This window comes from Leptomonas pyrrhocoris (genome assembly GCF_001293395.1).
Source record: "Leptomonas pyrrhocoris isolate H10 chromosome Unknown, whole genome shotgun sequence".
NCBI classification, from domain to species: domain Eukaryota; phylum Euglenozoa; class Kinetoplastea; order Trypanosomatida; family Trypanosomatidae; genus Leptomonas; species Leptomonas pyrrhocoris.
This window is the reverse complement of record NW_015438361.1, coordinates 371,946-394,867: the sequence shown is the minus strand read 5'-3', so window position 1 is coordinate 394,867 and position 22,922 is coordinate 371,946. Positions and strand designations below refer to the sequence as shown.

Sequence of the window (22,922 nt, the reverse complement as noted above, 5' to 3'; positions counted from 1 at the left end):
AAAAAGTGAACGAGACAGTTCTAGAAATGGGCGCGAATGCGAGAAATTACGGCAGCACGCACTTCGCTTCAGAGATGCAGCTGGTCTCTGCAGACCCGCCGTGCCAAATTATTTTTTGTTTTGAAGAAGAAGAATTGCTCCCTTCCATCAACAGCTTCGTATGGCAAGCGAGACATCTTTCGAGAAAACAAAAAGAGGGGGGGGAAGGTGCGTCGTTCTTGTAGCGTGAATAATTCCTTTGCGCTCATTCATTTCATGATTACGCCTCTCATTGAGCTTTGCATGTTTGCGTCATTTTGTCGTCGTTATTATTAAAGCTTGGCAAACATACACAATCCCACAAAGGAAAATAAAATAAAAACCGAACCGCAAATACAACAGCCGCGGCACTTGTAGGTCAACCAGCCCCTTCATTCTTTCCGCGCTCCACCCAGCAGGCAAGGTAAGTGGAGCGGGAGGCAGCATTTGCGTGCGTGCGTGCTTTTTACTAGAAGTAACGGAATGTCGAACGATGTCGAGGTGGTTTCGCCGTCGCGGTCGCCTAAGGCATTCCCCGAACCCGCACGAAAGCACAACATACACACAGAGAGAGAGAGAGAGAGCAAAGTAACCGGTTCAAATGTTGGTGTAGCGCTCATCGGCAGGACGATCAAAGTCGACAAGCAGCTCACTAACGCTCCAGTCCTCATACGTGTTGTCGGGCAGCACACGACGAATAATCAGCGGTGTCAGGCGCTCGCGCAGCTCCTTCACGGCAATCGTCAGCGGGTCCGTCTCGCCCTCCAGCGCAACCGCCACTGGGGCGTTCATGCTGATTTGCAAGGCGCGGGTGCCTAGCACGCGAGCTCGCTCGTACTTGGTCATCACCGCCGTCGTCACGCGCTCGTTAACGCTGCGTGCCCGCGCCCCTTTGGCGGCTTGTGCGTTGCCGGACAAAATAACGTTTGCGGCCACGTCCTCCGGCAGCTGCCCCTCAGCCTCCTCCGACTCCTCATCCTGCTCCTCGCCGTCGTGGCGGTTCACGTCGCTGCCGCTGTCCTCCTCGTCGCGGTCATCGCCGAGGTTGAGGCTAAGGCGGTCGTCCTCGTCGTCATGATCAGACATTTCGTGTTTGTACCCGGCCGAAGACGTTCTAAAAGGATATTTAAAGGAAGGAAGGGAGGTGGGGTTTGATGAGCTGTGGTGATGGTGATTGATTTAGTTTGGGGGACGCAACAGCCCACGCCGACGCCTTTCGGATGAAGCGGCAGGGTGCACCTTCGATATTATTGCTTTACCGACTTTTTGGTGCGTCACAAAGCGCAGGTGAAAAATTGAGAAAGGAGTACAGTGAAGGAGGAGAGCGCAGAGCTGAGGAAGCGAATCGCATGGGTACGCAGGAGAGGGCCTCCGTTTGCTGCAGAAAGCTAGAGATGGGTTGGTAGCGGTACACTTGCTGGAAAGAGGGCTAGGAACAGCAACAAAACAAAGCTAATCGTATCGAAATTCGCAGGAGCGCAAGCCACGATGGGATACTTGCAGGACAGAAGTGTTGTCTGCGCAACCGCTTCACAATGATGCTAGGTATTCCTTTAACAGAACTGCTTTGAAGGAATGTGAAGAAGTAAGAAAGAACGGCACAATTCCCTCGGAAAGCAAAAGAAGACCCGGCCGTGAGAGAAAAAGCCAAGAGAGGGGGAAAAAACATGTGCCCTAAAGTGACGAGAGCGCTGGCCGGACCACCACCGCACAGTGATCGCGTCGCCACGCACAACGCAGACCTACTAAGACACAGAGTTGAGAGAGCGCTGCAGACCGCCCAGCACATCCGCCAAGTACACACGCAACGCCTCATCGTGAAGCCTCTCCTCGTCGCTCGAGCCCGCACCTGCCGTGCGGGCGCCGTCTCCGCTGGCAGTTGGGAGAAGCAGCGGTGTCTCTGAAAGTTCCGCGATCGCGGCGTGCAGGGTGCGGCGAGGGCTGTCGCCGAGCAGGCGGGGCTGTGCGCCGTAGTGCTCCGTTTCGACCCCTTCCTCCTCAACACCCTCGTCTGAATCCCCAAGCGCATTCGACACGCCGCCGTCACGCGCGCAGACCCACGAGTCCCCTGCCGGTGCCATCACTCCTCGTTGCACACTCGGGGCTCGTGTGGTCAGAAAGTGCGCGCGGGAATCCTGCATCGTCGGCGCGTCATCCGGCAGCGTCCCGTCTTGGAGAAACCGATCGCACGCGGCGTGCGTGAAGTCGTAGTGCAGCAGCGCAAACTGCGCACGCAGGCCACCGAGCATCGGCAGCAGCCGCGAAACGTCGCTGACGTTGCGTGATTTGAGCACCTCGTCCACGATGTACGCGCGGTCGTCTGCCGAAAGAAAGTAGCGGCGGCGGTCGGCCCATAAGACGAGCTGGTCTGTCCACAGCCCACGCCGCAGGTGCAGCTCCTCCGCAGCGTGCCTGTACACCGCCAAGAACTCCACCGCCTCCACGCGCAAATACAGTTTTAGCAGCCGTGAGACGAGCGGGGCAGTGAGCGGGACTTTGGCGTCGCTCATCCGCGCCAGCACCTCCGCCGCGCGCTGCACCGGGTTCATCGAGTTGTGCGCGTCTTGCAATAAACATCCGTAGTAGAATTCATCGGTGCATTGCACGACGCCGCCATCCTGCGCCGGCTGCAGGTAGTCCTGCTCGTAATGCGGCAGCTGACACTTGGAGAGCGCGCTGAGGGTGGTCTGGAGAAGGTATTCCCACGTGCGACGCTCCCCGCTGCCGGATGCCTCCGCACCGCCGCCGCCGCCGCCAGCCGTGTTACTGAGCTGCTGCATTGCAAAGGTGTGTGCCACCAGCACCACATCCGCCGCCCGCACCGCGCCAGCGGAAATGAGCAGCAGCGTCCACAAATTTGCCTTGATGCTGGCCGCCGCACCCGCCGCGATGAGGGCACGGGCCAGCCGCACAATACGGCGGTTGTCCTTCGCCGTCTGCAGGGTGAACAATAAGCGATGAAGGAGAAAATCTGTGAAGAAGAAGTTAGCACGCGTGCGAGAGGACGCATCGGTGGTGGTAGATGCTGCTGCTCGCGCGTCCGCAGCGCGTGTGGCGGACGGGGCGGGTGGTGCCAGCGGTGGTGGCGGAGCGGGTGCACTTCGACTCATGATCGGCGGTGGAGGAGACGGTGGTGGTGGTGGTGGCGTTGATGGCGTTGATGCCGCTGACAATAATACTTCCTCGGTCCGTTTCCCTTTCACTCCCTCCCTCGCCTCTGCATTTGCCAGGTGAACCTCCGCGTTGCTGTCGTCCTCGTCAGCGAGGGGGTCGCACCCGACCAGCCGCCGTGCCTCGGTGAAGTACAACATCGCCTCCGGCACCAGCTGCCCAGCGGAGCAGGTCTCGATGAGCGAACCGTAGAAGACCTGCACCTCATCGGCATCGTACATCCAAGTCAGCGAAGGTGAAGAGGCGGAAGGTGCATCCCCACTGCCCTCCGAACCGCTGCTTCGGCCCCCGAGGCTACACGGAAAAGGCTGCGGAGAGGTCAGAATACCCTTCTCCATGCAGAAGTGAAAGAAGGCGAATTCACCATCGTCGCCGGCGGAGGCGTAACGCACAAAGTGCAGGCCCTTCTGCAAAAGGGCCATCAGCTGCTCCGGCTGCCGCGGTGGTGGGGACGGTAGTCGGGGGGGGCTCGCCTGACTATCCGGCGCGCCCCTTTGCGGCGCAGCTGCTTCCGAGAAGAGAGCATCTCCGCGAAGCCTCGCGAAGGCATCACGACGAGCGGCACCCACGCGCTGGCAGGCCTCCAAAATGGCCAAGGCATCCGCCAGCGCCTGCTCCGCACTCCCTTTCACTCCGTTTGCGCCGCCTGCCTCGGTGCAGCGGTAGTACTCTGCCAAGCACAGGACCCGCCAGAGGCATCGCACTAGCGCCACCTCCACCGTCATCTCCTGGGCGCTGCGCACGGCAGGCACGGCGGGCTGCGGAGGCGAGGTCGCTGCTGCACCGTCCGCGCTGTCCTGCTGCGGCGGGGAGGAGGCAGATGGATTCACCATCAGCAACTGAGAGACACAGTAGGATGCCATTCGAGTCAGCTCCGCAGAGCTCTGCACGGCGTACGCGCTATCCACCACATAATTGGAGACGAGCACGGCGCTATCCTGTACGAGATTATTGCTATTGCTGCTGTTGCTGTTACCGCTATTTTTCGTGATTGCGGCGGTGCCTGAGACTGGACCATCGCCCCTGTCAGGTGTAGCGCCGCTCGAGGTGGACTCGTTGCTGCTGGTGAATGTCACCTTTTTGGAATGCAACGACAGCGTGGCGGGGGACATGTGCTTACGTGCGGTGTGATATACCTCCAGGCACGTCTCGTGCAGCCCAGCCACGTGTGCAAGGTGCAAATAATCCTGAAGAGCTTTGATCGACATCTGCGCCATGCGGTGCGGCTTCATGATCTCTTGCAAGTGCGCGTAGAGAAGAGGCCGCTGGCCGAGAGAGAAGTTGGTGCGACTGAAACGGTGCACGCGCTGCACTAGTTCATCGACAGGGAGGAGCGTCAGCTCGTGCACGACGGTGCTGTTCACGCCGTCGCGTTCGTGGCGACTGTGGACGCTGCCGTTGCGGCAGGCGTCGTGCAACGCCGCGGCCACCTCCTCCGAGCGCACCCCAGAAGGGATGAAGGGCTTTTGCAGAACGCGAGAGGGGTGCAGCGCGGACACAAAAGACGGTGTGCCTGCTCTCGCCAATTTCTGTGCGGGAGAAGATGAAGCTGGCAGCGTTGTGGACTTGATTGAGCTACCCCGATTACTGTTGCTGCGGAGCCACTGTGCAGCGGTCGTTATCCTCGCCCTGCCATGGGTCCGCGGCTGCACGAAGAGCTTTGCCTCACCCCACCGGCGCATCTGAAAGAGCGTTTTTTTTTTTTGGTAGTCGGGTGCAATCACTACGTTCACGTTGCGCTGCTCCCTTTTTTTGGAGCAAGGAGGACGGTACAACGAAACTAAGCACGCAGAACAGAGAAGAAGGAAAGTGAAACAGAAGAATCTAAAATTTACCAAAAAGGCAACGGCGTACATGGCGTGTGAGCTGCGCGATACGCGATGTTCAACGCCTGTGAGCATTACACCCGGCTCTAATGACGATGAGTACGGTTGCTCCGGTCGCGGCAGCGAAGAGAAACCCCAATTCCTCCTCGGCACAAAAGGCACAATAGCCCACACATTCTCCTACGCAGGTCGCGTACAGCACATCTTTCAACAGCAGCAAAAATTCCTTCCACACCGATAATGAGACATCTTTGCTGTTTTCTTCTTAGCGTTAATAATAAAAACAGCAGACGTAGCCGACATATTTCCTTATCCATGAAAGCGAAACGTCGTCCGCTGCGGTCTACGCCTTCACATCCAGGTGCAACGCGCAGGAGCAGCACACAACCGAGGTGCCGAAAAGAAGCGCCAACTCTATCACCAGCGGCGATGTCGATCCGGTGGACAGTGCGTCCCATATGCGTTACCGGAGCTGTCACGCTTGTCCTTCCTCCTCGTTGCCCGGCTGCGCAGGGGCGTCTGCGGGCGGCGTTTCATCCTTTTTCATTCCCTTGAGAGCGGACATGATGTCAAGCAGGCTGAGCTTTGTCGGCGCAGGCTCAGGCGGCGGCGGCACATCGTCGGCCTCCTCTTCCTCGTCTTCCTCCTCCGCCTCCGCTTCCACCTCCATCTCATCCCCCTCCTCCTCACCTCCTTCTTCCTCCCCCTCCGGCTGATCCTCGTCGGCCGTGTTTGCTCCTTCATCCACGGTGTCGCCTCCCTGCGCCGCCTTCGCCGCCGCCACCGCCTCCGCTGCCCCTTCTTCCGCTTCTGACGCGGTTGTCGCCGGTACAACCGCAACGTCTGCGGGCTGCGGACGCGGCTTCGGAGGCAACGGTCGGCGCCGGGCCGGGACGTACGCCCGAAACAAGTGCTCTAACGGACCGTTGTGCCACAGCTGCCACTCCGCGCTGTTCGGGCTCTCCCGCCGGCGACGCACCCACGCGGCCCACTCGCCCTCCTCGTCCTCCAAGTCGCCTTCGTAGCGCACCGCCGGGGCCGGGTCAGACGCACTGGGCAGGTCGTACACCTCTTGATGCAGCAGCCGGCACGTCGCGGGCGCCGCATTATTATTCGCATTCGTATTGCCGTAATTGCCGTAACTGTTGTTGTGGTAGTTGTTGCCACCCTGTTGACGGCCACCGTCGTTAGAGCCGCGACCGCCCCTTCGCTGCCCTCGGCCACGACCTCCGCCGCCACGACCGCCGCCGCCGCCACGTCCACCACCTCGCCCGCCGCCGGCCGCATTGCGATTGTTGTGGTTATGGTGACCACCAAACCCAAGCGGGGAGCCGTGGCCCTTACACAGCCCCATCAAATACGCAAGACACAAGTCACCCGGGGCGTTGCGGAACAGGCAGGTTTCACCGTGCTGGCACACACCCCACACGCGCAGGCACGGGTGCGTAGCGTGCGTGCCACCACCACCACCACCAGCGCCGGCAGAGGCCTGTGCCAAGGCATCGTCCATCGTCGGCGCGCCACGGCTGCCACCACGTCCACCGCCTCTACCGCGGCCCGACCCCGCAGCGGCCATGTTCATAGCGATCGCGGGCAGCTTGCCAAGGTTCGTCGCGCGGTCACCGCCGGTCAACATCGGGGCGGCCATGCGCTCCCCTGACGGCGCCACCGCCTCCGCCGGCCGCTCCAGAACGTCCTCAGACATCTGCATCACCGTGGCCGGTTTGTAGTTCAGCCACGACAGCAGCGACGGAAAAGGCACGACGCGGCTCGGGGTGTAGGTGCGCGGGCGGATAATGCGCGTGAAGCACGCGGTGCAGAGCATGATGCGGTTCTTCAAGTCGATGGCGACGCAGTCGGATTGGATGTTGTCGCGCTTGCACTTGACGCAGCCGAAGCAGACCCGATCCGGGAACTGGTACAGCTGGGTATTCACCGCAGCCTTCGTATTGGCGTCCGGTGGCAGCCTCTTCACGCGCGGACGGAAGGAGGAGACGTTGTTGATGGTGAGGCGCGGCGGGCCGCTACTGCCGCCGCCTTGTGCGCCAGCGGCGGAACGCGCCATCACCGCGGCCGCGGTGGAGGAGAGGGCGGTTGGTGCGAGTGCGCTCGTGTCCTTCGCGTAGGGCATCGAGGACGAGCGTGACGAAGGGACCGCGTACGCGTGCGACGACGACTGAGGTTCCTTCGGCATGAGTGCTGCTTTTTTGTTTGTGTATTTATTCTGCTTCAAAGCTTTGTTCCAACCGCCAACAGCAGAAACACAAAGTAATTCTTTTTCTTTTTTAAGGCGTCAGTGCTGCGCCGATAAACAGGGCAGGGCCTGGATAACTGCTGCGTGTGTGGCGGCTGTACGTGAGTATTTTTTTTTCTATTTTTGCCAAATGTGAGTCTACCGCGACGACACAATGGACGCGACAGTTGATGGAAATCTTACAAAGCCGTCACGCAGCGCGACGTTGAGAAGTGCGACCCCGTAACGTCGCAGCCAAATTGATGGATGTTTCCTTTCCTGTTAATATCAGGGCGAAACGTCGCTTAGAAACTCAAATAGAAGCTGTTCAGGAAAAAGGATTGAAAGAGAAAAAAAGAAGGTGAAGAAACGACAATGCAAAGTACGTGATCGAGGGGAAGGCCACAGCGGCATCCGTTTTGGTTTTCAACGACTGATTGGTGGCGGCAGACGACGGTGGAGAGTGAAGTGTAAAGCACCCGGTTGGGAGGAGGCACTGCTAGGCATCGTATCGCATATGACCGTCCTCACGACACCCAGCAACGATCAGTAAGCACTGCCTCCCGCGCTCAACCGGGTCTTCCGCATCGTCCACCCCGTCAACGCCTTGCACGCCTCACCACCCAACAACCGTTCGTACATATACAGGCTAAAGCCGCGCGAAGGGAAGAAAAAAGCGTACGTCTATTAACGGCGCACACCCATGTCAGCCGCACTCGCCGCTTTCACAAGAGGGGCCACCGTAGCAGGTGCCCTTGTCTCTCCTACCGATCCGCATCAGCAGATGCACGTGCGAAGGCTGTGAGAGCCCGTCACCTACGTTTTAGCTGTGTACTCGCTCTTTTTCCCTTTTTTTGTTTTAGCTAGAAGTAATTTGTAAAAGAAAACAAGAAATCACAGGAGAAACAAAAAAAGAATGGAAAAAGGACACGCGCGCCAAACCGCGAGGGGGGGGACCCACGCACAACGAAGAAGAAGCGAATGCCTGCACTCTTTGACAGGAACGCGAATCATACCTTAGTCTCCCGTGTGTAGGGCTCGCCCATTCAGACGGTTGCCACACTTTGCTTTCGCAGCCCTCATTTTCCCTTCTCTTTTCTTCTTCGCCTTTACGCGTAGCCGAACTTCTTCAAGACCTCCACGTTGTGCTTCGGCATCTTCGTGAGAGCCGCCTTGCGAGCATCCTTCCACGCGTCGCGCAGCTTCGCCTGCTTGTTGTGGTAGCGCGTGGACTTCTCCACGCGCGCCTTCTCCAGCTTGGCGACGACATCGCTGTACTTCCAGCCGACGTGCTTGCACATGTTGCCGAGGATGGTGTAGGGACGCTCAGCGCGGTAGCACGCGTGGCGCTGCGCACGCGGGATGACGACGCGGCCGCCGGTGCGGACCACGTTGGCCGGCACGCCCTCGTACGCCACCAGCGAGTTGAGGGCCTTCATGCCGCGCTTCGTGTAGCGGGGCAGCATGCTGCGCACGGTACGCACGAAGACGTCAGAAGGGGCGCGGTGGTGGAAGGGACCCTTGGTGGGGTTCGTCAGCTTGCGCTTGCGCAGGTACTGCAGGTACTTGATCTTGTTGCGGATCTCCGTACCGGCAATGTTGAGCTGCTCACACCGCACCACGGTGATCTTGCGGCCGAGCAGCAGCTGCTTGGCGACCACGGCAGCGGCGCGACCGAGCACGTGATCCTTCAGGTCGATCACGACAATCTCGGGACGGTGCTTCTTGATGCCCTTGCGCTGAGCGCGGGAGGCATTCTTGCGGCTAGGGACGGCCATTGAGGTGAGGTCGGTTATGCTGGCGAGAGATAAACATGGAATAGATGGACAAGATGAAACGCGAGATTCGCAACGCCATGAAGCGGCAATTGTGATTCAAAAAAACAGGGCAATAATTGTAAGAGGTAAGAGGAGAAAAAAAAAACATGCGATTGTCACAGGAGATAGTTGTGTTGAATGCATTGAGAGCGTCTCCGCCCAAGATTGTTGGAAGGGGGGGGGGATTTTTGGTATAAAGCAGCGCTGGTGAGCTTCAGAGGCTACTTGGTGGTTTCTTGTTGTTTTAACATACGCACGAACGCACACATGTGCGCAGCGGCGAGCCTGAATGAGCAGGTCACCGGCTTCCCGTCTCCTGCGTTCCTCGTCGGGGCAAAGTAAGCAAACAGGAGCGAGCGTTGCTGCACCGTTGCACTCACATGTCGCTTTCACCAAGCCTCCCCCAGTTCTCCCTCGCGCGTGCGCGCCGTAGCGCTTCGTCCCTTGTTACTTCTCCAGTCGCTTTCTTTCATGGGTGCTTCTTCCGAGGAAACATACATTACAAAACTCATGGGCACGTCGTGGCCAACATGACGAAGAACCCGGCAACACCAACCACAACGAAAAGGCCAAAACGATGGGGAGAGGGCCACAAACACCTCCAGCACTTCACACGCAGCTGCCTCTATAGAGAAAAAAAAGAAAACAGAACCGAAGGGAAAGAGAAGCAGAGTTCAGATGGCACATCGAATACTTTTTCTTACAAACTACCTGCATAGCATCACCGGTCTTTCTTGCATGATTGCTGCCGGTGTTAGCTGTTAATTAAATGGTTAGACTCGCTTCGATTACACGGATACTGGCAGCTCTCCCCTCCAATCTTTTACAAAGGTGCTCCGCTTCCCCCCTCTCCCCTCCCCCTGTCGGATAGTTTCTATGTGGGCGACCACCGCCTCTCCGCTCCACGAGCGGCAATGCGGAGACATCACGTTCTCTTCGAACCGGAAAGGTTCGCGAGAAAATGGATAGCAGGAGGGAACTCCCTACGCACCAAAACACGCATTTTTATTCCTTACACTCTCACGTGTGCTGCCGTTGACCAAATCAGACGCCAGGAGGAGTGATGAGGAGTCTGATGGACGAACGACAACGCGGCGGGGAGAAAAAAAGGACACGAGCCGACAGAACCGCGCACAACGTTCATGCACAAGCGACGGCATCAGCCGGCAACCACGCCAATCCAGCTACTCCCTCTTACCACAAACACCGGCAAAACAAAAAAAAAAACGGAGAAGGGGAGCAGAAAGTCGCCCACCTTTCCTTCGTGTTCTTCTCTTTCCTCGTCATCCTCCCTTCTTTTTTTTGTTGTTTTAGTACTCCGGCTTGAAAATCTGGAAGCTACACATGCAGTTCTCATCCATTAACATCATCGCCCCGCTATTCGTGAACTCGCCGCAGTAGTTCGACGCACTAAATATGGTGACCAGGCGGCGACCAGCGAAGAAGGAGTAGCCCTCGTCCACCACCTGATGCGCACGCAGCACAATGTCAATGCCAAGGCTGTCACACACGCGTTTCACCACGTCCTCGCCAAAGGTGAAACTGACCCCGCGCTCACTCGGCTGCCAGCCGCTCGAGCCCTCCTCCGGGTCGGCCCAGAGAATGTCACAGGCCAGCCCTTCATCTGGTACGACCAAGGGGCGATATATCTGTTCGATTTGACGGAGGTGGCGCAACTCGGGACTGAGTCCACCGTGCATGCAGAGGGCGATCTCCTCAATCAACGCCGCCACCGGCAGGCAGTTGAACACGTCCGTGAACTCCTTAAAGAGACGCACGCTGAAGCGGCGTTTACACTCGTCGAAGAAGCCGTAAATACGGCAGATGCTGTCCGTCTCGTGGTTGCCGCGCAGGACGTGGATGCGCTTGGGGTACAGCACCTTCAGACCGAGCAGCACCGTAATCACCTCCGTGCCGTACTTGCCACGATCCACGTAGTCGCCCAGAAAAAGGTAGCGTGAGTCGGGTGGCAGGCCGCCTGCCTTAAAAATTTCTACAAGGTCCGTGATTTGGCCGTGGATGTCGCCGCACACGTTAATGGGGGCCTCCGTCCGCACCAGCATCGGTTGACTCATCAGAATCGGGCGCACACGGTGGAGAATGGTGCGGATAATTTCCTCCTTCAACAGCGTCACCCCGCTTCGCCAATCCGCCAAGATGCTGGTGACTAAAGTGTAGATGGTGAGGTCTTCAGCGGACATGCCGCTGGTGGGGGAGGTGGCAGCGGCAGCAACGACGTGTGCGGCGGCGGCCGGCGCTGCTACCGTTGCCGTCTCTGCTGCAGGAGTGGCGGTGACTGGCGGCTTGAGACCGCCGTTCGGTGCCTTATGGCTACCGTGTTTGGCGGACACGCTGCTGGTCGCATGATGCGTGTGCTTCTCTCGCGTCAGGGAAGTTGCCGTGGCGGTTGTCGTCTCCTCCTCGCTCTGCGATCCTGGAATCTTCTCGGCGGAGCGGGAGCGACTGCGCTTCTTGCCGCCCATCTGCTGCGTAACACCGTGACGCATTGCCGCCAAGGAAAATATATAGGCCGTGACAGCGACGCCAAACAGGTAGATTAAATGATTAGGGAAAGATCGTCTTTTGCTTTTTAAGTTAAACTGAAAGGAAAGAAAAACAAAGTTTGTGTTCCTTTTACAAATACTGCAGCTCAGAGAAGGTGCCACACGGCTGTGGTATGGAAAGATCGAAGCCACGCGAAAGGGTCGGCAGCCACGCAACCACAACTTCTGTTTTCACTTACTCTAGTGTGACGATGTACTCACTACGAGCGAGCAGCGTAGAAACACCAAACACACACGCACACATACACACACACTCGCACACTCACTCTCTCAGAATTAAAGCAGGAAGCACTATTATGATTCACTGCAGCAAGAAACTTCTTAAAAAGGCGGCAGAACAGGAAAACTGGAGCTGCTCGTCGTCCTATGCCTCGTTCAAGAGGTTGTCTTCGTGAACGAGTACTAGCTGCTGCTAGGCGGAGCACTGCGTGACACCACATATGCAACACAAGAGAAGATTCAATAATCGCGGATAGAGACAGAACAAAGAGAGGCAGGAGTGAAGAGTTAACTTCAAAAAGCAAATTGACACATTTTGCTCACAACGAACACGGCCCGACATCATCATACGTATCAGCTTCTCTGCACTGAAGATTAAAGGCACTATTGGCTGCCCCGCGCATGTGCGACGTACACGCCCATGTCGTGTGAACGAAGAGCGGCAACGAAAAGCAGAGTCCAATGACGTCAGCTTGTCAGAATAGGCCAGTATTTTCCCTTTCTTCGCGTCGCAGCACCTCATGCGCAACGCGTAAACGATGGCCAGCGGTGTTCAGCAAAAAGCTCCTTGGTGCTCCTGCATTCACCGCCTTTACGTGTTCTCTCTTCGGTGGAGGGTCCACGGGAAGAACAACGTTCTTCGATGCATTTTCTTGCTGCCCTTCGTGCGTTGACTTGCGTAGCCGTTGCCAGCGCTGAGCCCTATTTTTTGCTTTCTTTCTTTTTCTTGCTGCGAATAGGCAGGCCGAATACTTCCCTTTTTCATTTTCATTTTCATACGGTGCACCACCTCACAGTGTGACACAGCGACGTTAAGGCAGAGAAGAAAAGAAAAGAAGGAGAAAGGTCAACGAAACGCCTACGCTCCGCTGAACAAAGAGAGCACGCGTTACACAAGAGAGTTGGCAGTCATACGTACCGGGGGGGGGGGGGGGGGAAGAACATAACGGCGCCAAAGCGTTAATGCCCTCCGTTCGTAACTGTGCTCTCTCCATTACCTTTAGAGTAAAATAAAACTTTTCTTCATTAATTTATTTTTCTCTCATCCGGTTATACCTTTTTTTGATATTATCTCTCTGTACGTGTGTGTGTGTGTGCGTGTGTATTCTTTGTTTGTTTGAGATTTCGTACACGGAGAGCCGCAAAGGGACACATCATTGCTCGTTGTTGAGGAAAAACAATGCGAGAGGGTAAAGGCAACGTCATCTGCCACCTCAGCCGTCGGGTGAGGAAAGGGGAAAAAAAAGGATATAAGGCTCTCACGGCTCGGCTGCTGCCGCTTGTGTTGAGACGCGTGGTCCCGCCCCGCCTGTTCACCGCTATTCAACGCATCAGCTACTTGTACGTCTTGCCTGTTGACGCGCAGGCAAAATAAGGGTAAAACTGCTAGCAAAAAGTGTAAGCGAGCTCCAACAGCGAGGGCAAATAGACGCGCAAGAATGCCGGCCGAGCAAGGCAACGGAACGATTAGAAAGTGGCTTTCATGGAAAAAACAAACACAACTAGGAACAGAAAGGCACACCACGTCATCAGTTCCACGTCGAAGCATCGACATCTCCTTGCACAACCGTTCCTCTCCATGAAAGACCAGCTTTCCTGTTTTTCTCTCGGCAAATGCGCACGCACGACTGGGCCGTGGTGCGGGCGGAGTCGCGCGCTTAGATCTTGTTCCACGCGACGATGTCCATGGACTGCACCTCATCCGTGAAGCCGGTGATCATGTCCTCCAGGTCGTCGCCGGACACCTTGTCGTCCTCGATCACGATCAGCTGCTGCAGCTTCTTCACGCCGAACGCGACCGGCACAAGCTTGTAGTCGCCCCAGATCAGACCGTCGCGCTGGATCGCGTGCAGCTTCTGCGCCAGCGCCTCCAGGTCCACCGTGTCGTCCCACGCCTTCACGTCGAACAGAATCGACGACTTCGCAATCACGTCCTTCTTCGCCTTCTTCTTCTCCGCGTCCGCCTTCTTCTTCGCCTCCAGCGCCGCCGCCTCCTCCTCCGTCGTCTCACCGAACAGGTCGATGTCGTCGTCCTCCTCCGCGGCAGCAGGGGCGGCAGGGGCGGCAGCCTTCGGCGCGGGCGCGGGAGTCGCCTTCTTCTCCGCCTTCTTCTCCTCAGCGGCGGGTGCGGCGGCAGCGGGCATGCGCAGCTCGGGGGCCGTCACCTTCACCGGCGCACCCCACGCCTTGCGCTCACCCTCCGAGTACGTCGCCATGTTCTTCGCCCACCGGTACAGGTTCGTGTGGCCGGCGCCCAGCAGGTCGTTGAACGCCTTCACGTCCTCAGCGGACGGTTTCGCGCCGCCGAGGAAGAGCTTGCCGCTCAGCTTGGACTCGAGGTCCGCCGACTTCTTGCACACGTCCTTCAGAGACATTGCTTCGCGTGGTAGCGGGTGGGTGGAAAGAGAGGCGCTTTGGGAAAGATAGAGAGAGATGAATGTGGCTCGATTTGGTTCTAGCGACAACGAGCGTGGGTCGGTGTGCGCGGATGACCAGCGCGGCGGTTGCAAAGACGGAGAAGAGAGATTGTTGTTGGGATGGAATGGAGGAGGGGCGAAGGGTTGGTGGAGAGCGAGGGTGAAAAGGCAGACGCACGCGTGCAGCGTCCAGAGTTGCCATAGGGAAGACGGCAGCGCAGCTACAGCTCCCGTCTTCTCAGCTACTTTCGAGAAACCATAACACAAGGAAAGCTGTTTCATGGCCAGATCTCTTTGTGGCACTCCTCTTGCAAAACAGCGCGACGGTTGTTCTGTTTATGCAAACGTGCATTTCAACGATAGTGCTGGGGGTTTCTTTTTCCTTCTTTCGGTTTCACTTGACGGCGACTAGCGAACGCGAATTCGTTCGAGGGGGGAAGAAAGGTCAGGAAAAAACCAAGAACAAGAATTAGCCCATAATGGCTCTATTCTGTTGCGCTTACAATCCCCTCCCCACACACACACACACACACACAGTGCGCCACGAGTTTTCTGTGCTAGCGCGTCGACAAGTCAGGACCACATCCGATGACAAAGAAAACGAAAGAAAAGAAGAAAAGCGGTCAACCGTTGAAACGGTGCGTGTCGTGCACGTGTATGTGAACACCCACACATACACATACACGCAAACACATATACCTATGAGTGCTGACGCAGTCACGCAGCACGACAGTTCGAAAAAAACAAATCCGAAACAGACAGCACAAGAGGCCTACAAATCAAACCGCTACGACGCAACAAGAGAGGGGAGGAGAGATAAATGCCATCTCACACCGTTAAACGCAGCACGCGCCTCTCGTTCACTTCTACGCGCATCTCCCCCTTCCTCTACACCTGACTCACTGGTTTCACCCCAGCGAATAAAACACTATGAAGAAAAATGCCAGCTGGGGCAACAACGTTTTCATCTTTCGAACCTGAATCCGGGGAAACTACTTCGTCAATGGTGCCGATACAAAGGGTGTAGGCGATACAGAGAGACAAAGTGCAAAGTTATTGCCCAGATGCTACGGTAAAGATGGTGAGAGCAAAACCCCCCCCCCTTCAAAAAAAAAAGTACAACTAATATGAAAGGAACAATGAAAGGGAAGAAAGAAGTGTCGAGTCAAAATATATATATTTAAAAAAAAAACTCAGTTGATCTCAAATGAAGAAAGCCGGCAAGGGCTACAATCAACTGTCTTAGAAACGATACAAAAACTTCAGATAATAAGAAGCATACGGATAATATGCACACGACGCAGTCCGCCTTCTTTCCTCCCTTGCCTTCCGTGGTGCATCAGGTGATCAAAGGATACTTTTTCTTTGGGGTGAAGGCAAGAGCACATGCAATAATCCCCTTTCCCCATTCCTCTCTACAATCTGTGTAGAAGAACAAGAAAAAAAACTCTTTCACCAGCCCGCTTTCCGTCACCGTTGATGCAGCCTCCTCATAGCGAAAGCAAGCTGTTGTTTTCTACCCGCAGTGTAAAATAAAGGAAACAAAAACTTCAGAAAACACACTCGTCTCTTCTTTCTTCACTAGGTCTCCGAACGGCCCCAGGACTTGCGCTCTGTCTCTGTGAAAGAGGCCATGTTGCGCACCCAGCGATAAAATGCGATGTTGTTCTCGCCAAACATCGCGTAGAACTGATCCACATCCTCCTTTGTGGGTTTGGCACCTCCCAGGAACAGGTGGCCCTTGAGGGTTTCCTCCATGCTATCCGCAGTGGCGCGCACACTCTTCACGTCAATCACGTTCGCCGGCGGCATTCTTTTTTTTTTACTACTTCTTTTCTTCCGGTTTTTCAATGGCCAATGAATACGTGGAAAGGAGACGCTAGAAAAATGAAGAAACGCGGTAGAGGAACGAGCGAGGTGCTGCAACGAAGCTTTTATTTGCGTGTAGCAAACGAAGAAGGAAGCATCAACTGTGAACTGAATTCTACAAAATGTGTTGCGCTGACGTACTTACAAGTGGATGTACAGTGTTTTGTGAGTTAATGGTAATTCGAGGAGGGAGAGGAGGGGAAAAAAGGCTTCGAGGCAAAACGGAAACGCGCAATGGAAGACCGTGAGGGGAACACGGAGATCTGGCATGATACGGGGCGATAGCAGATGATCGGGAGAGTAGATGGCACATTCCGTAAATGCAAGGAAAGATTTTGTGTGTGTGTGTGTGTTGGCGGCTTCTCCTTCTACTGCTACGCTTCCTTCAAGACTCTTCACCAACAATCGTCTGCACTCGCTTATTGGCACCGTGGGGAGGCGCAACACAAGCGGCCGCACAGAGGATACATAGAAATTGAGAACGGCAGAAAACAAAAGCAAGCATCCTACTCTCCGGCCCTCCTCCCTTCCCTTGTAAGGCTCTTGCCTTTCTAAAAGCGCTCGTGGGGGCCTCACAGTGTTCACGTCCTTCACTGAAACAGCGGACACCGTGTCACGACACCGCCGCGCGCTTCTCCATCACCGCTTTCTTTTACTTTCTTTCTTGTGTGATTCGGGTGCCGTGGTTGCCGGTTTTTTTATTACTAGTGCTGATTTAAAGCTCACGTTAAACAGTCGGGCTTCGACACTGCTAACCCCGATCATCGCACGTCAGAGTTCGAACAGCACGAGCGAATTCGCCGTGCGACTCGCTCATCTGTGCGCGCGAGTAAGCACAGCTGCCCCTCCAAACCCTCAAAAAAAAAAAAATAAATAAATAAATAAATAAAATAACGGAACGTAATGGAGGAAATAGTCAACTTAGCGTGAGCGAGAGAAACTCAATTGGCATCCCACATCCGCCGTCTCGTGCTTCGCCAGTCCGCCTCCCTTCACCGTCGACATTCGCGGCGCGCATGCTCACCCCTTTCTTTTGCATCTGACGATACGGCATGGCGAAGAAACGGCTAAAAAAACTTTCAAGTGCGTTTCACTGATGATCTTATTTCTGGTGTACTCGAAGACGCGCTATGATCTCTCGGATCAGCGATCCCGAGAAGACAGAAAGAGATGCAACAAAGCTCTTCTCTCGGCAAATGCGCACGCACGACTGGGCCGTGGTGCGGGCGGAGTCGCGCGCTTAGATCTTGTTCCACGCGACGATGTCCATGGACTGCACCTCATCCGTGAAGCCGGTGATCATGTCCTCCAGGTCGTCGCCGGACACCTTGTCGTCCTCGATCACGATCAGCTGCTGCAGCTTCTTCACGCCGAACGCGACCGGCACAAGCTTGTAGTCGCCCCAGATCAGACCGTCGCGCTGGATCGCGTGCAGCTTCTGCGCCAGCGCCTCCAGGTCCACCGTGTCGTCCCACGCCTTCACGTCGAACAGAATCGACGACTTCGCAATCACGTCCTTCTTCGCCTTCTTCTTCTCCGCGTCCGCCTTCTTCTTCGCCTCCAGCGCCGCCGCCTCCTCCTCCGTCGTCTCACCGAACAGGTCGATGTCGTCGTCCTCCTCCGCGGCAGCAGGGGCGGCAGGGGCGGCAGCCTTCGGCGCGGGCGCGGGAGTCGCCTTCTTCTCCGCCTTCTTCTCCTCAGCGGCGGGTGCGGCGGCAGCGGGCATGCGCAGCTCGGGGGCCGTCACCTTCACCGGCGCACCCCACGCCTTGCGCTCACCCTCCGAGTACGTCGCCATGTTCTTCGCCCACCGGTACAGGTTCGTGTGGCCGGCGCCCAGCAGGTCGTTGAACGCCTTCACGTCCTCAGCGGACGGTTTCGCGCCGCCGAGGAAGAGCTTGCCGCTCAGCTTGGACTCGAGGTCCGCCGACTTCTTGCACACGTCCTTCAGAGACATTGCTTCGCGTGGTAGCGGGTGGGTGGAAAGAGAGGCGCTTTGGGAAAGATAGAGAGAGATGAATGTGGCTCGATTTGGTTCTAGCGACAACGAGCGTGGGTCGGTGTGCGCGGATGACCAGCGCGGCGGTTGCAAAGACGGAGAAGAGAGATTGTTGTTGGGATGGAATGGAGGAGGGGCGAAGGGTTGGTGGAGAGCGAGGGTGAAAAGGCAGACGAACGCGTGCAGCGCCCAGAGTGCTCGTGAATAGAAGAAAAAGGAAGAGACGAGCTGCAGCTCCCGTGAAGCACGATGGAGTTCGATATCATCGGCGACTCAAAAAGGAGGCCTCTGATGGTGGCCTACGAGCCACGCTGTCGCGTTACGCGGAAAAGACGAAAGGCACTTCCTACGCAGAAGAGCACGTTTTGCTTCCGCTGTAGCGCTTGTGCGGATGCGCATCTTCAAGTCTCAAAGGAGGCCCGGCGCTTAAAAGGCGGCGAGAGGGAGTGCATGTGTGAGAGAAACATATATATGTTCAGCAGTGCCTCTCCCAACAGAGGATCAAGATCCCGACACAATTCTAATGCGTTGCCAACATCTTGAGCCGAAAAAGGCAGGATAAAGGAGGAGGATCACACACCGCTACCATGTTGGAGAGGCCGAAATGAACAATACGTGAAGGAAAGCGTACTGCGAGCCCACCATCTGCGGTCTCAGTTGCCTGCCAGGGCTTTCGCGTTGTTCCCCGCTTCATCATCGATACTCTTCGTCCTCTTTTCCTTTTTCCCTTTGGCTTCCATCAACGGGTATCATCGTGCGGCAGCACGACAACAGCGTCTCACTCGCAGAGCCACACTTCATAGCATGGCACAGCAGCATATACAATTTCGCCACCAAAAGAAGACAAAAACCAGCGGCCACACTCGCGCTCGTCGTGTGCTACTCCGCTTTCGCCTTCAGAAACAGAAGAGGAGGTCGGCAACTACGACCCCCCCCCCCTAAAAGCAGCGAGGTGCGAGAGAGAGCCGTCGCTCAAGCGCCGTCGCCAGTGGGGGCAACGTGGAACAAGGAGAATTCCCATCAGCCGCTGCTACACGGTGGTCGGTGACGTGCTCGTGACAGCGGAGGGCGGGTAAACGCGCAGCGTGCGCACCACCAGCTTCGCCTGTTCCAACACCGAGCCAACCGCCGAGCGCAAATCACGCTTCGAAGATGCTTGAATCGTCACGGAAACGGTACGCTGCGACGCGTCTTCGCTCCACCAGTACACCTGCTTCACTGTGCCGGTGATGACGGGGTCTGTCTTGAGCACCTTCCACAGCACACTTGCGGAGGCAGCGTCAGGCAGCGGCAGCCGCAGACTGCATTCGATAGTGGGCGCGCTGACTTTGCCTTTCCTGTGCGCTGCAGTGTCACCGGACATTGAGAGATGCGCTGAGACGTGCGTGACAGTGAAGGTCGCGTAGTTCACGCTGAAAGAGAACGCTTTGTTCTCGAACTTAGTGTTGCACGTACGCAAATAGAGAAAACAGAAAACAAATGTCACGTGAAGAAGAGAAAGGAAAAGGAGAAATTGACGTTTTCTTTTCTTTTTATTTTGTATTCACAACCACGTGGCTTGTGAACCTTAAACACGCACGGTATGCTTGGGGGGCTGAGGCATGCAATGCAACTGCAAACAAGGGACAAGAACTGCCGCTCAAGCGCGGATAGTAAAGCACGCATCAGGAGTTCGCCACACGTCCACAACCAGTCAATTTCTACCGTCGACATAAACAGCAGATGCGAGTAGCGGTTGTGAGGCTAGTATAGCAAAAGGAGCGAAAGACTGGTGGAAGGCCCAGTAGCTTTCGCTCCCTCCTCCCCCACCCCCTCCACCTCTCCTTTCTATTTCTTTTTTTTTGCTCTTTGAACGATCTGCAGCGAACGTCCAAGAATGCGCCTTGGCTTCGTATTGGTTTGATGGAGTTTGAGACATCTCTCCGTTTCTCTTCTATCGAATCCTCAGTGTTATTCATACAACTTCTTTGAAAAAAAAACTAAAAAGAACAGAAAATATAATTAGGTCGTTTGAGGAAAAAAAAAAACATTGTGAAAGAAAAAGGAAAAGGAAAGGTTCGACACGCGACGCAAACGTTATGAGCCTCAAAAGCGCCTGGTGAAGTACTCCGTTCTTTTTAATTTGTTTTTCCTCTGGTTAACGTTGGATGAGACATCAAAACAAAAACATCAACGACAGAGCGACGCTTCCGTGCAGCGTTAGATGTGCAAAGACCAAGAAAAAAAAAAAAGAAAGAAAAAGAGAGGGAGAAAGGCACGCAGTCTCTTTAAAATAAAAGAAGAAAAAGCCAGCTGTTGAGGTGGGGCCACCAAGATGTACATTACGAGACGAACAGGACAGCAAAAAGGTGAGACCGAAACACAAAATAGAGGAGAGTTAAAGAAAGCAGAAAGACAATTAGAGCAAAGTTAAAAAAAGAAAAAACACAGGAAAAAAAAAGAAAAAAGGCACAGTTGTCGGAGAGGCGGTTGTACACACACAACAGCCTTCTTTTTGCTATCGATGAGATTGTGTCGAAGCGACGTGCAACGGTGAGGAAACCCCCGAAAAAAAAAAAATCAGTGGAAGAAATCGTTGTGTTCAACGCACGAAATACATCGGCATTTTTGCACGAGTTAGTGATACATTTTCAACATAAGCTGAGCGCACAGAACGAACAGCGTACAGATCCTGCATCTTTGTGAAGTTATCTCCCTTTATTCTGCAGAGTTGATTGGTAAAAGAAAAACCACGAGAATCAGCGAAACAAAAAATAATAAAGACGACGTGCGACGGGTGATGAAGAAGAGGAAGAGAGAAGACACCAAAAGAGACGCAGTCCTTACTGTGTCTTTACCTGGATCCCCCAACCTGAAAAGAAAGAAGAGCCCTCGTAAACATCAATTTCAGCACAGAGAAAAGGAAAGTAAAAGGGGAAAAGCGCACGGATACACGCACCTCCTGGACCCTGTTGGAACCTGGGAAGTGTGTTCGTTTCCAAGATGCAGAGTATAGGCATGGTGCTTTGCTACCCAGAATATATTCTCTTTAAAACGAGAGAAGAAAAAGGAAGGGGCAAGAGCAGTTGTTTGCAGTGCCCTCCTCGTTATGCAATCTCACCATGGAATGCAACCACTCACATACACGCACGATAGGCAGAGAAAAAAAAAACGCAGCAGCATTCACCTGTCCACCTTCACTCACACATGCAAATGACAGTGCGGATGTGTAGCTGTACACCTCGACAGCGCTCAGAAGAAGAAAAAAAAAAAAGAGAGAGAGACGCAGACACGATTACACAATGTGTTGCAGTAAAACAGAAGATATATATATATATATATATTAGAACGCAATAAAAGAAGAGTCACAGCAGCAACCAAGGATTTTTACTTTTGTTATAGATAAATCATTTGCATAAATGTATTTGATCAGGCTGAAGCACAGCTTGTTGTGTGTTTTGCACCCTGTTCATATGGTTACACATTGGTGTACTACAACGCAATGTGCTTCAATTCAGGCTATTTAGTCACCACTCCACCGCCTTTTTGGCAGATGTCACCGAGTAACACAAGAAGAAGCAAAACACCGAAATGTCTTCGACAAACAATTAGTGGGAGATCAACTTCAAGTTCCATATAATTATTTGTACTGTTTATAATGTTCGTGGCTCTACCAGAAAGAAGAACCAAGGCACCGAAAGGGAGCACCTCGCTTTCTCCTTCTTTTCGCCTCACCTCGCGCTCCTTCTTCGCCCAGAAAACCTGCATAACGTTTTGGCAGTCAGATCCGACCAAGATCGGAAGCGTCGCCTATCATCAAAAACCAAAAAAGAAGGGGAGGAGTAAGAGAAGGAAGAGAGGAAGAGAGGAAGACAAGACACAATGGAGGGAAAATGATAAGAAGACGGAAAAAAAAAAAGAAAGAGGAGAGCCGCGTGCCACATAAAATACAAAACCATATATATATATATATTGAAGGAGACAAAGTCCAGAAAGGTGCCAAAGCCCGAATGGAAGACGTGCTATATCGGGAAAAAGCGAGTCGCGTTCGAAGGGGCGGTTACGCAAGCATCTGCAGCCTACGCTGCCACCTGCTCTCGGGGGGAAAGCTACTTTAAAAAAAAAAAACACAAAAAAAAGACCAGCAAAGAAGAAAAGGGAGAAAAGATCGTAACACGCGAAAAGAAGAGAGAGAAGATCAAGAGAAAGTTCTACGAGTTACAACAAACTAAAGGTACATATCCTACATCGAGAAAGAGGAAAAGCCAACGCAAGCAAAGGGACATCATTCTTCTCACTAGAGAGAGAGAGAGAGAGAACAGAGGAAAGGAAAGACAGCGTAATCACACACGAGAAACACACAAACAAAGAAAGAAACGAAGAAGGAAAGAGATTCAAAAGAGGCGACTTTCCAATGTATTCACTACAGCACAAAACAGCACGAGACCCTTTGTCACCACCAGCTATTTACATAGAGCTCCACTCCACATGCCATCAGAAGGATCTCGATAACACGAAAACGTCGAAAGGCCGACAGCAAAAGCCAGCTGGACAAATGGAGAGAAACTGAAAAGGGGAAAACGAGAAGGGGAAAAGAAAAAAGGAAATACTAAGTTGAACTATAACAATTCAGTGCTATATATATATATATAATTTAAAAAAAAACAAAAACAAATAAACATATTAATAAAAAGTCTGAAAAGCCGCGCGAAAACAAAACAGGGGGCAAAGCGAATAGCGGCGGGTACATCGATAACTCACGGCTCTTCTACTTTCTCTTTTTTCACTACATTAGAGCCTCGCCACTGGT

General features: G+C 54.4%; 9 protein-coding genes across 10 annotated transcripts; all 9 read right to left on the bottom strand.

The window, feature by feature from the left end:
- Positions 1 to 615: 615 nt before the first annotated feature.
- ABB37_03264 (putative DNA-directed RNA polymerase III subunit) lies at positions 616 to 1,282 on the bottom strand (the record flags this gene model as incomplete). The annotated part of the gene is made up of 1 exon (XM_015800550.1): positions 616 to 1,282. The coding sequence occupies exon 1, from the start codon at positions 1,102 to 1,104 to the stop codon at positions 616 to 618; it is 489 nt and encodes a 162-aa protein (XP_015660557.1). The 5' UTR covers positions 1,105 to 1,282.
- A 481-nt stretch (positions 1,283 to 1,763) lies between these two features.
- ABB37_03263 (hypothetical protein) lies at positions 1,764 to 4,937 on the bottom strand (the record flags this gene model as incomplete). The annotated part of the gene is made up of 1 exon (XM_015800549.1): positions 1,764 to 4,937. The coding sequence occupies exon 1, from the start codon at positions 4,869 to 4,871 to the stop codon at positions 1,764 to 1,766; it is 3,108 nt and encodes a 1,035-aa protein (XP_015660556.1). The 5' UTR covers positions 4,872 to 4,937.
- Positions 4,938 to 5,490: 553 nt separating this feature from the next.
- Positions 5,491 to 7,574, bottom strand: ABB37_03262 (hypothetical protein; the record flags this gene model as incomplete). The annotated part of the gene is made up of 1 exon (XM_015800548.1): positions 5,491 to 7,574. The coding sequence occupies exon 1, from the start codon at positions 7,207 to 7,209 to the stop codon at positions 5,491 to 5,493; it is 1,719 nt and encodes a 572-aa protein (XP_015660555.1). The 5' UTR covers positions 7,210 to 7,574.
- Positions 7,575 to 8,357: 783 nt separating this feature from the next.
- On the bottom strand, positions 8,358 to 9,047 carry ABB37_03261 (putative 60S ribosomal protein L13a; the record flags this gene model as incomplete). Its single annotated transcript, XM_015800547.1, has 1 exon — positions 8,358 to 9,047. Exon 1 carries the CDS (start codon positions 9,024 to 9,026, stop codon positions 8,358 to 8,360), a length of 669 nt encoding a protein of 222 aa, XP_015660554.1. The 5' UTR covers positions 9,027 to 9,047.
- Positions 9,048 to 10,375: 1,328 nt separating this feature from the next.
- On the bottom strand, positions 10,376 to 12,055 carry ABB37_03260 (putative serine/threonine-protein phosphatase PP1; the record flags this gene model as incomplete). The annotated part of the gene is made up of 1 exon (XM_015800546.1): positions 10,376 to 12,055. Exon 1 carries the CDS (start codon positions 11,546 to 11,548, stop codon positions 10,376 to 10,378), a length of 1,173 nt encoding a protein of 390 aa, XP_015660553.1. The 5' UTR covers positions 11,549 to 12,055.
- Positions 12,056 to 13,506: 1,451 nt separating this feature from the next.
- ABB37_03259 (translation elongation factor 1-beta putative (eEF1B beta 2)) lies at positions 13,507 to 14,305 on the bottom strand (the record flags this gene model as incomplete). The annotated part of the gene is made up of 1 exon (XM_015800545.1): positions 13,507 to 14,305. The coding sequence occupies exon 1, from the start codon at positions 14,221 to 14,223 to the stop codon at positions 13,507 to 13,509; it is 717 nt and encodes a 238-aa protein (XP_015660552.1). The 5' UTR covers positions 14,224 to 14,305.
- Positions 14,306 to 15,846: 1,541 nt separating this feature from the next.
- On the bottom strand, positions 15,847 to 16,276 carry ABB37_03258 (putative 25 Kd elongation factor 1-beta; the record flags this gene model as incomplete). Its single annotated transcript, XM_015800544.1, has 1 exon — positions 15,847 to 16,276. Exon 1 carries the CDS (start codon positions 16,075 to 16,077, stop codon positions 15,847 to 15,849), a length of 231 nt encoding a protein of 76 aa, XP_015660551.1. The 5' UTR covers positions 16,078 to 16,276.
- Positions 16,277 to 17,374: 1,098 nt separating this feature from the next.
- ABB37_03257 (translation elongation factor 1-beta putative (eEF1B beta 2)) lies at positions 17,375 to 18,173 on the bottom strand (the record flags this gene model as incomplete). Its single annotated transcript, XM_015800543.1, has 1 exon — positions 17,375 to 18,173. The coding sequence occupies exon 1, from the start codon at positions 18,089 to 18,091 to the stop codon at positions 17,375 to 17,377; it is 717 nt and encodes a 238-aa protein (XP_015660550.1). The 5' UTR covers positions 18,092 to 18,173.
- Positions 18,174 to 19,163: 990 nt separating this feature from the next.
- ABB37_03256 (hypothetical protein) lies at positions 19,164 to 19,573 on the bottom strand (the record flags this gene model as incomplete). Of its 2 annotated transcripts, none has more annotated exons than XM_015800541.1 (1): positions 19,164 to 19,573. In XM_015800541.1, exon 1 carries the CDS (start codon positions 19,494 to 19,496, stop codon positions 19,164 to 19,166), a length of 333 nt encoding a protein of 110 aa, XP_015660548.1. In that variant the 5' UTR covers positions 19,497 to 19,573. The 2 variants fall into 2 exon arrangements, with proteins under 2 accessions (XP_015660548.1, XP_015660549.1); XM_015800542.1 differs by having other exon boundaries at positions 19,164 to 19,560.
- Between the last annotated feature and the right edge of the window lie 3,349 nt (positions 19,574 to 22,922).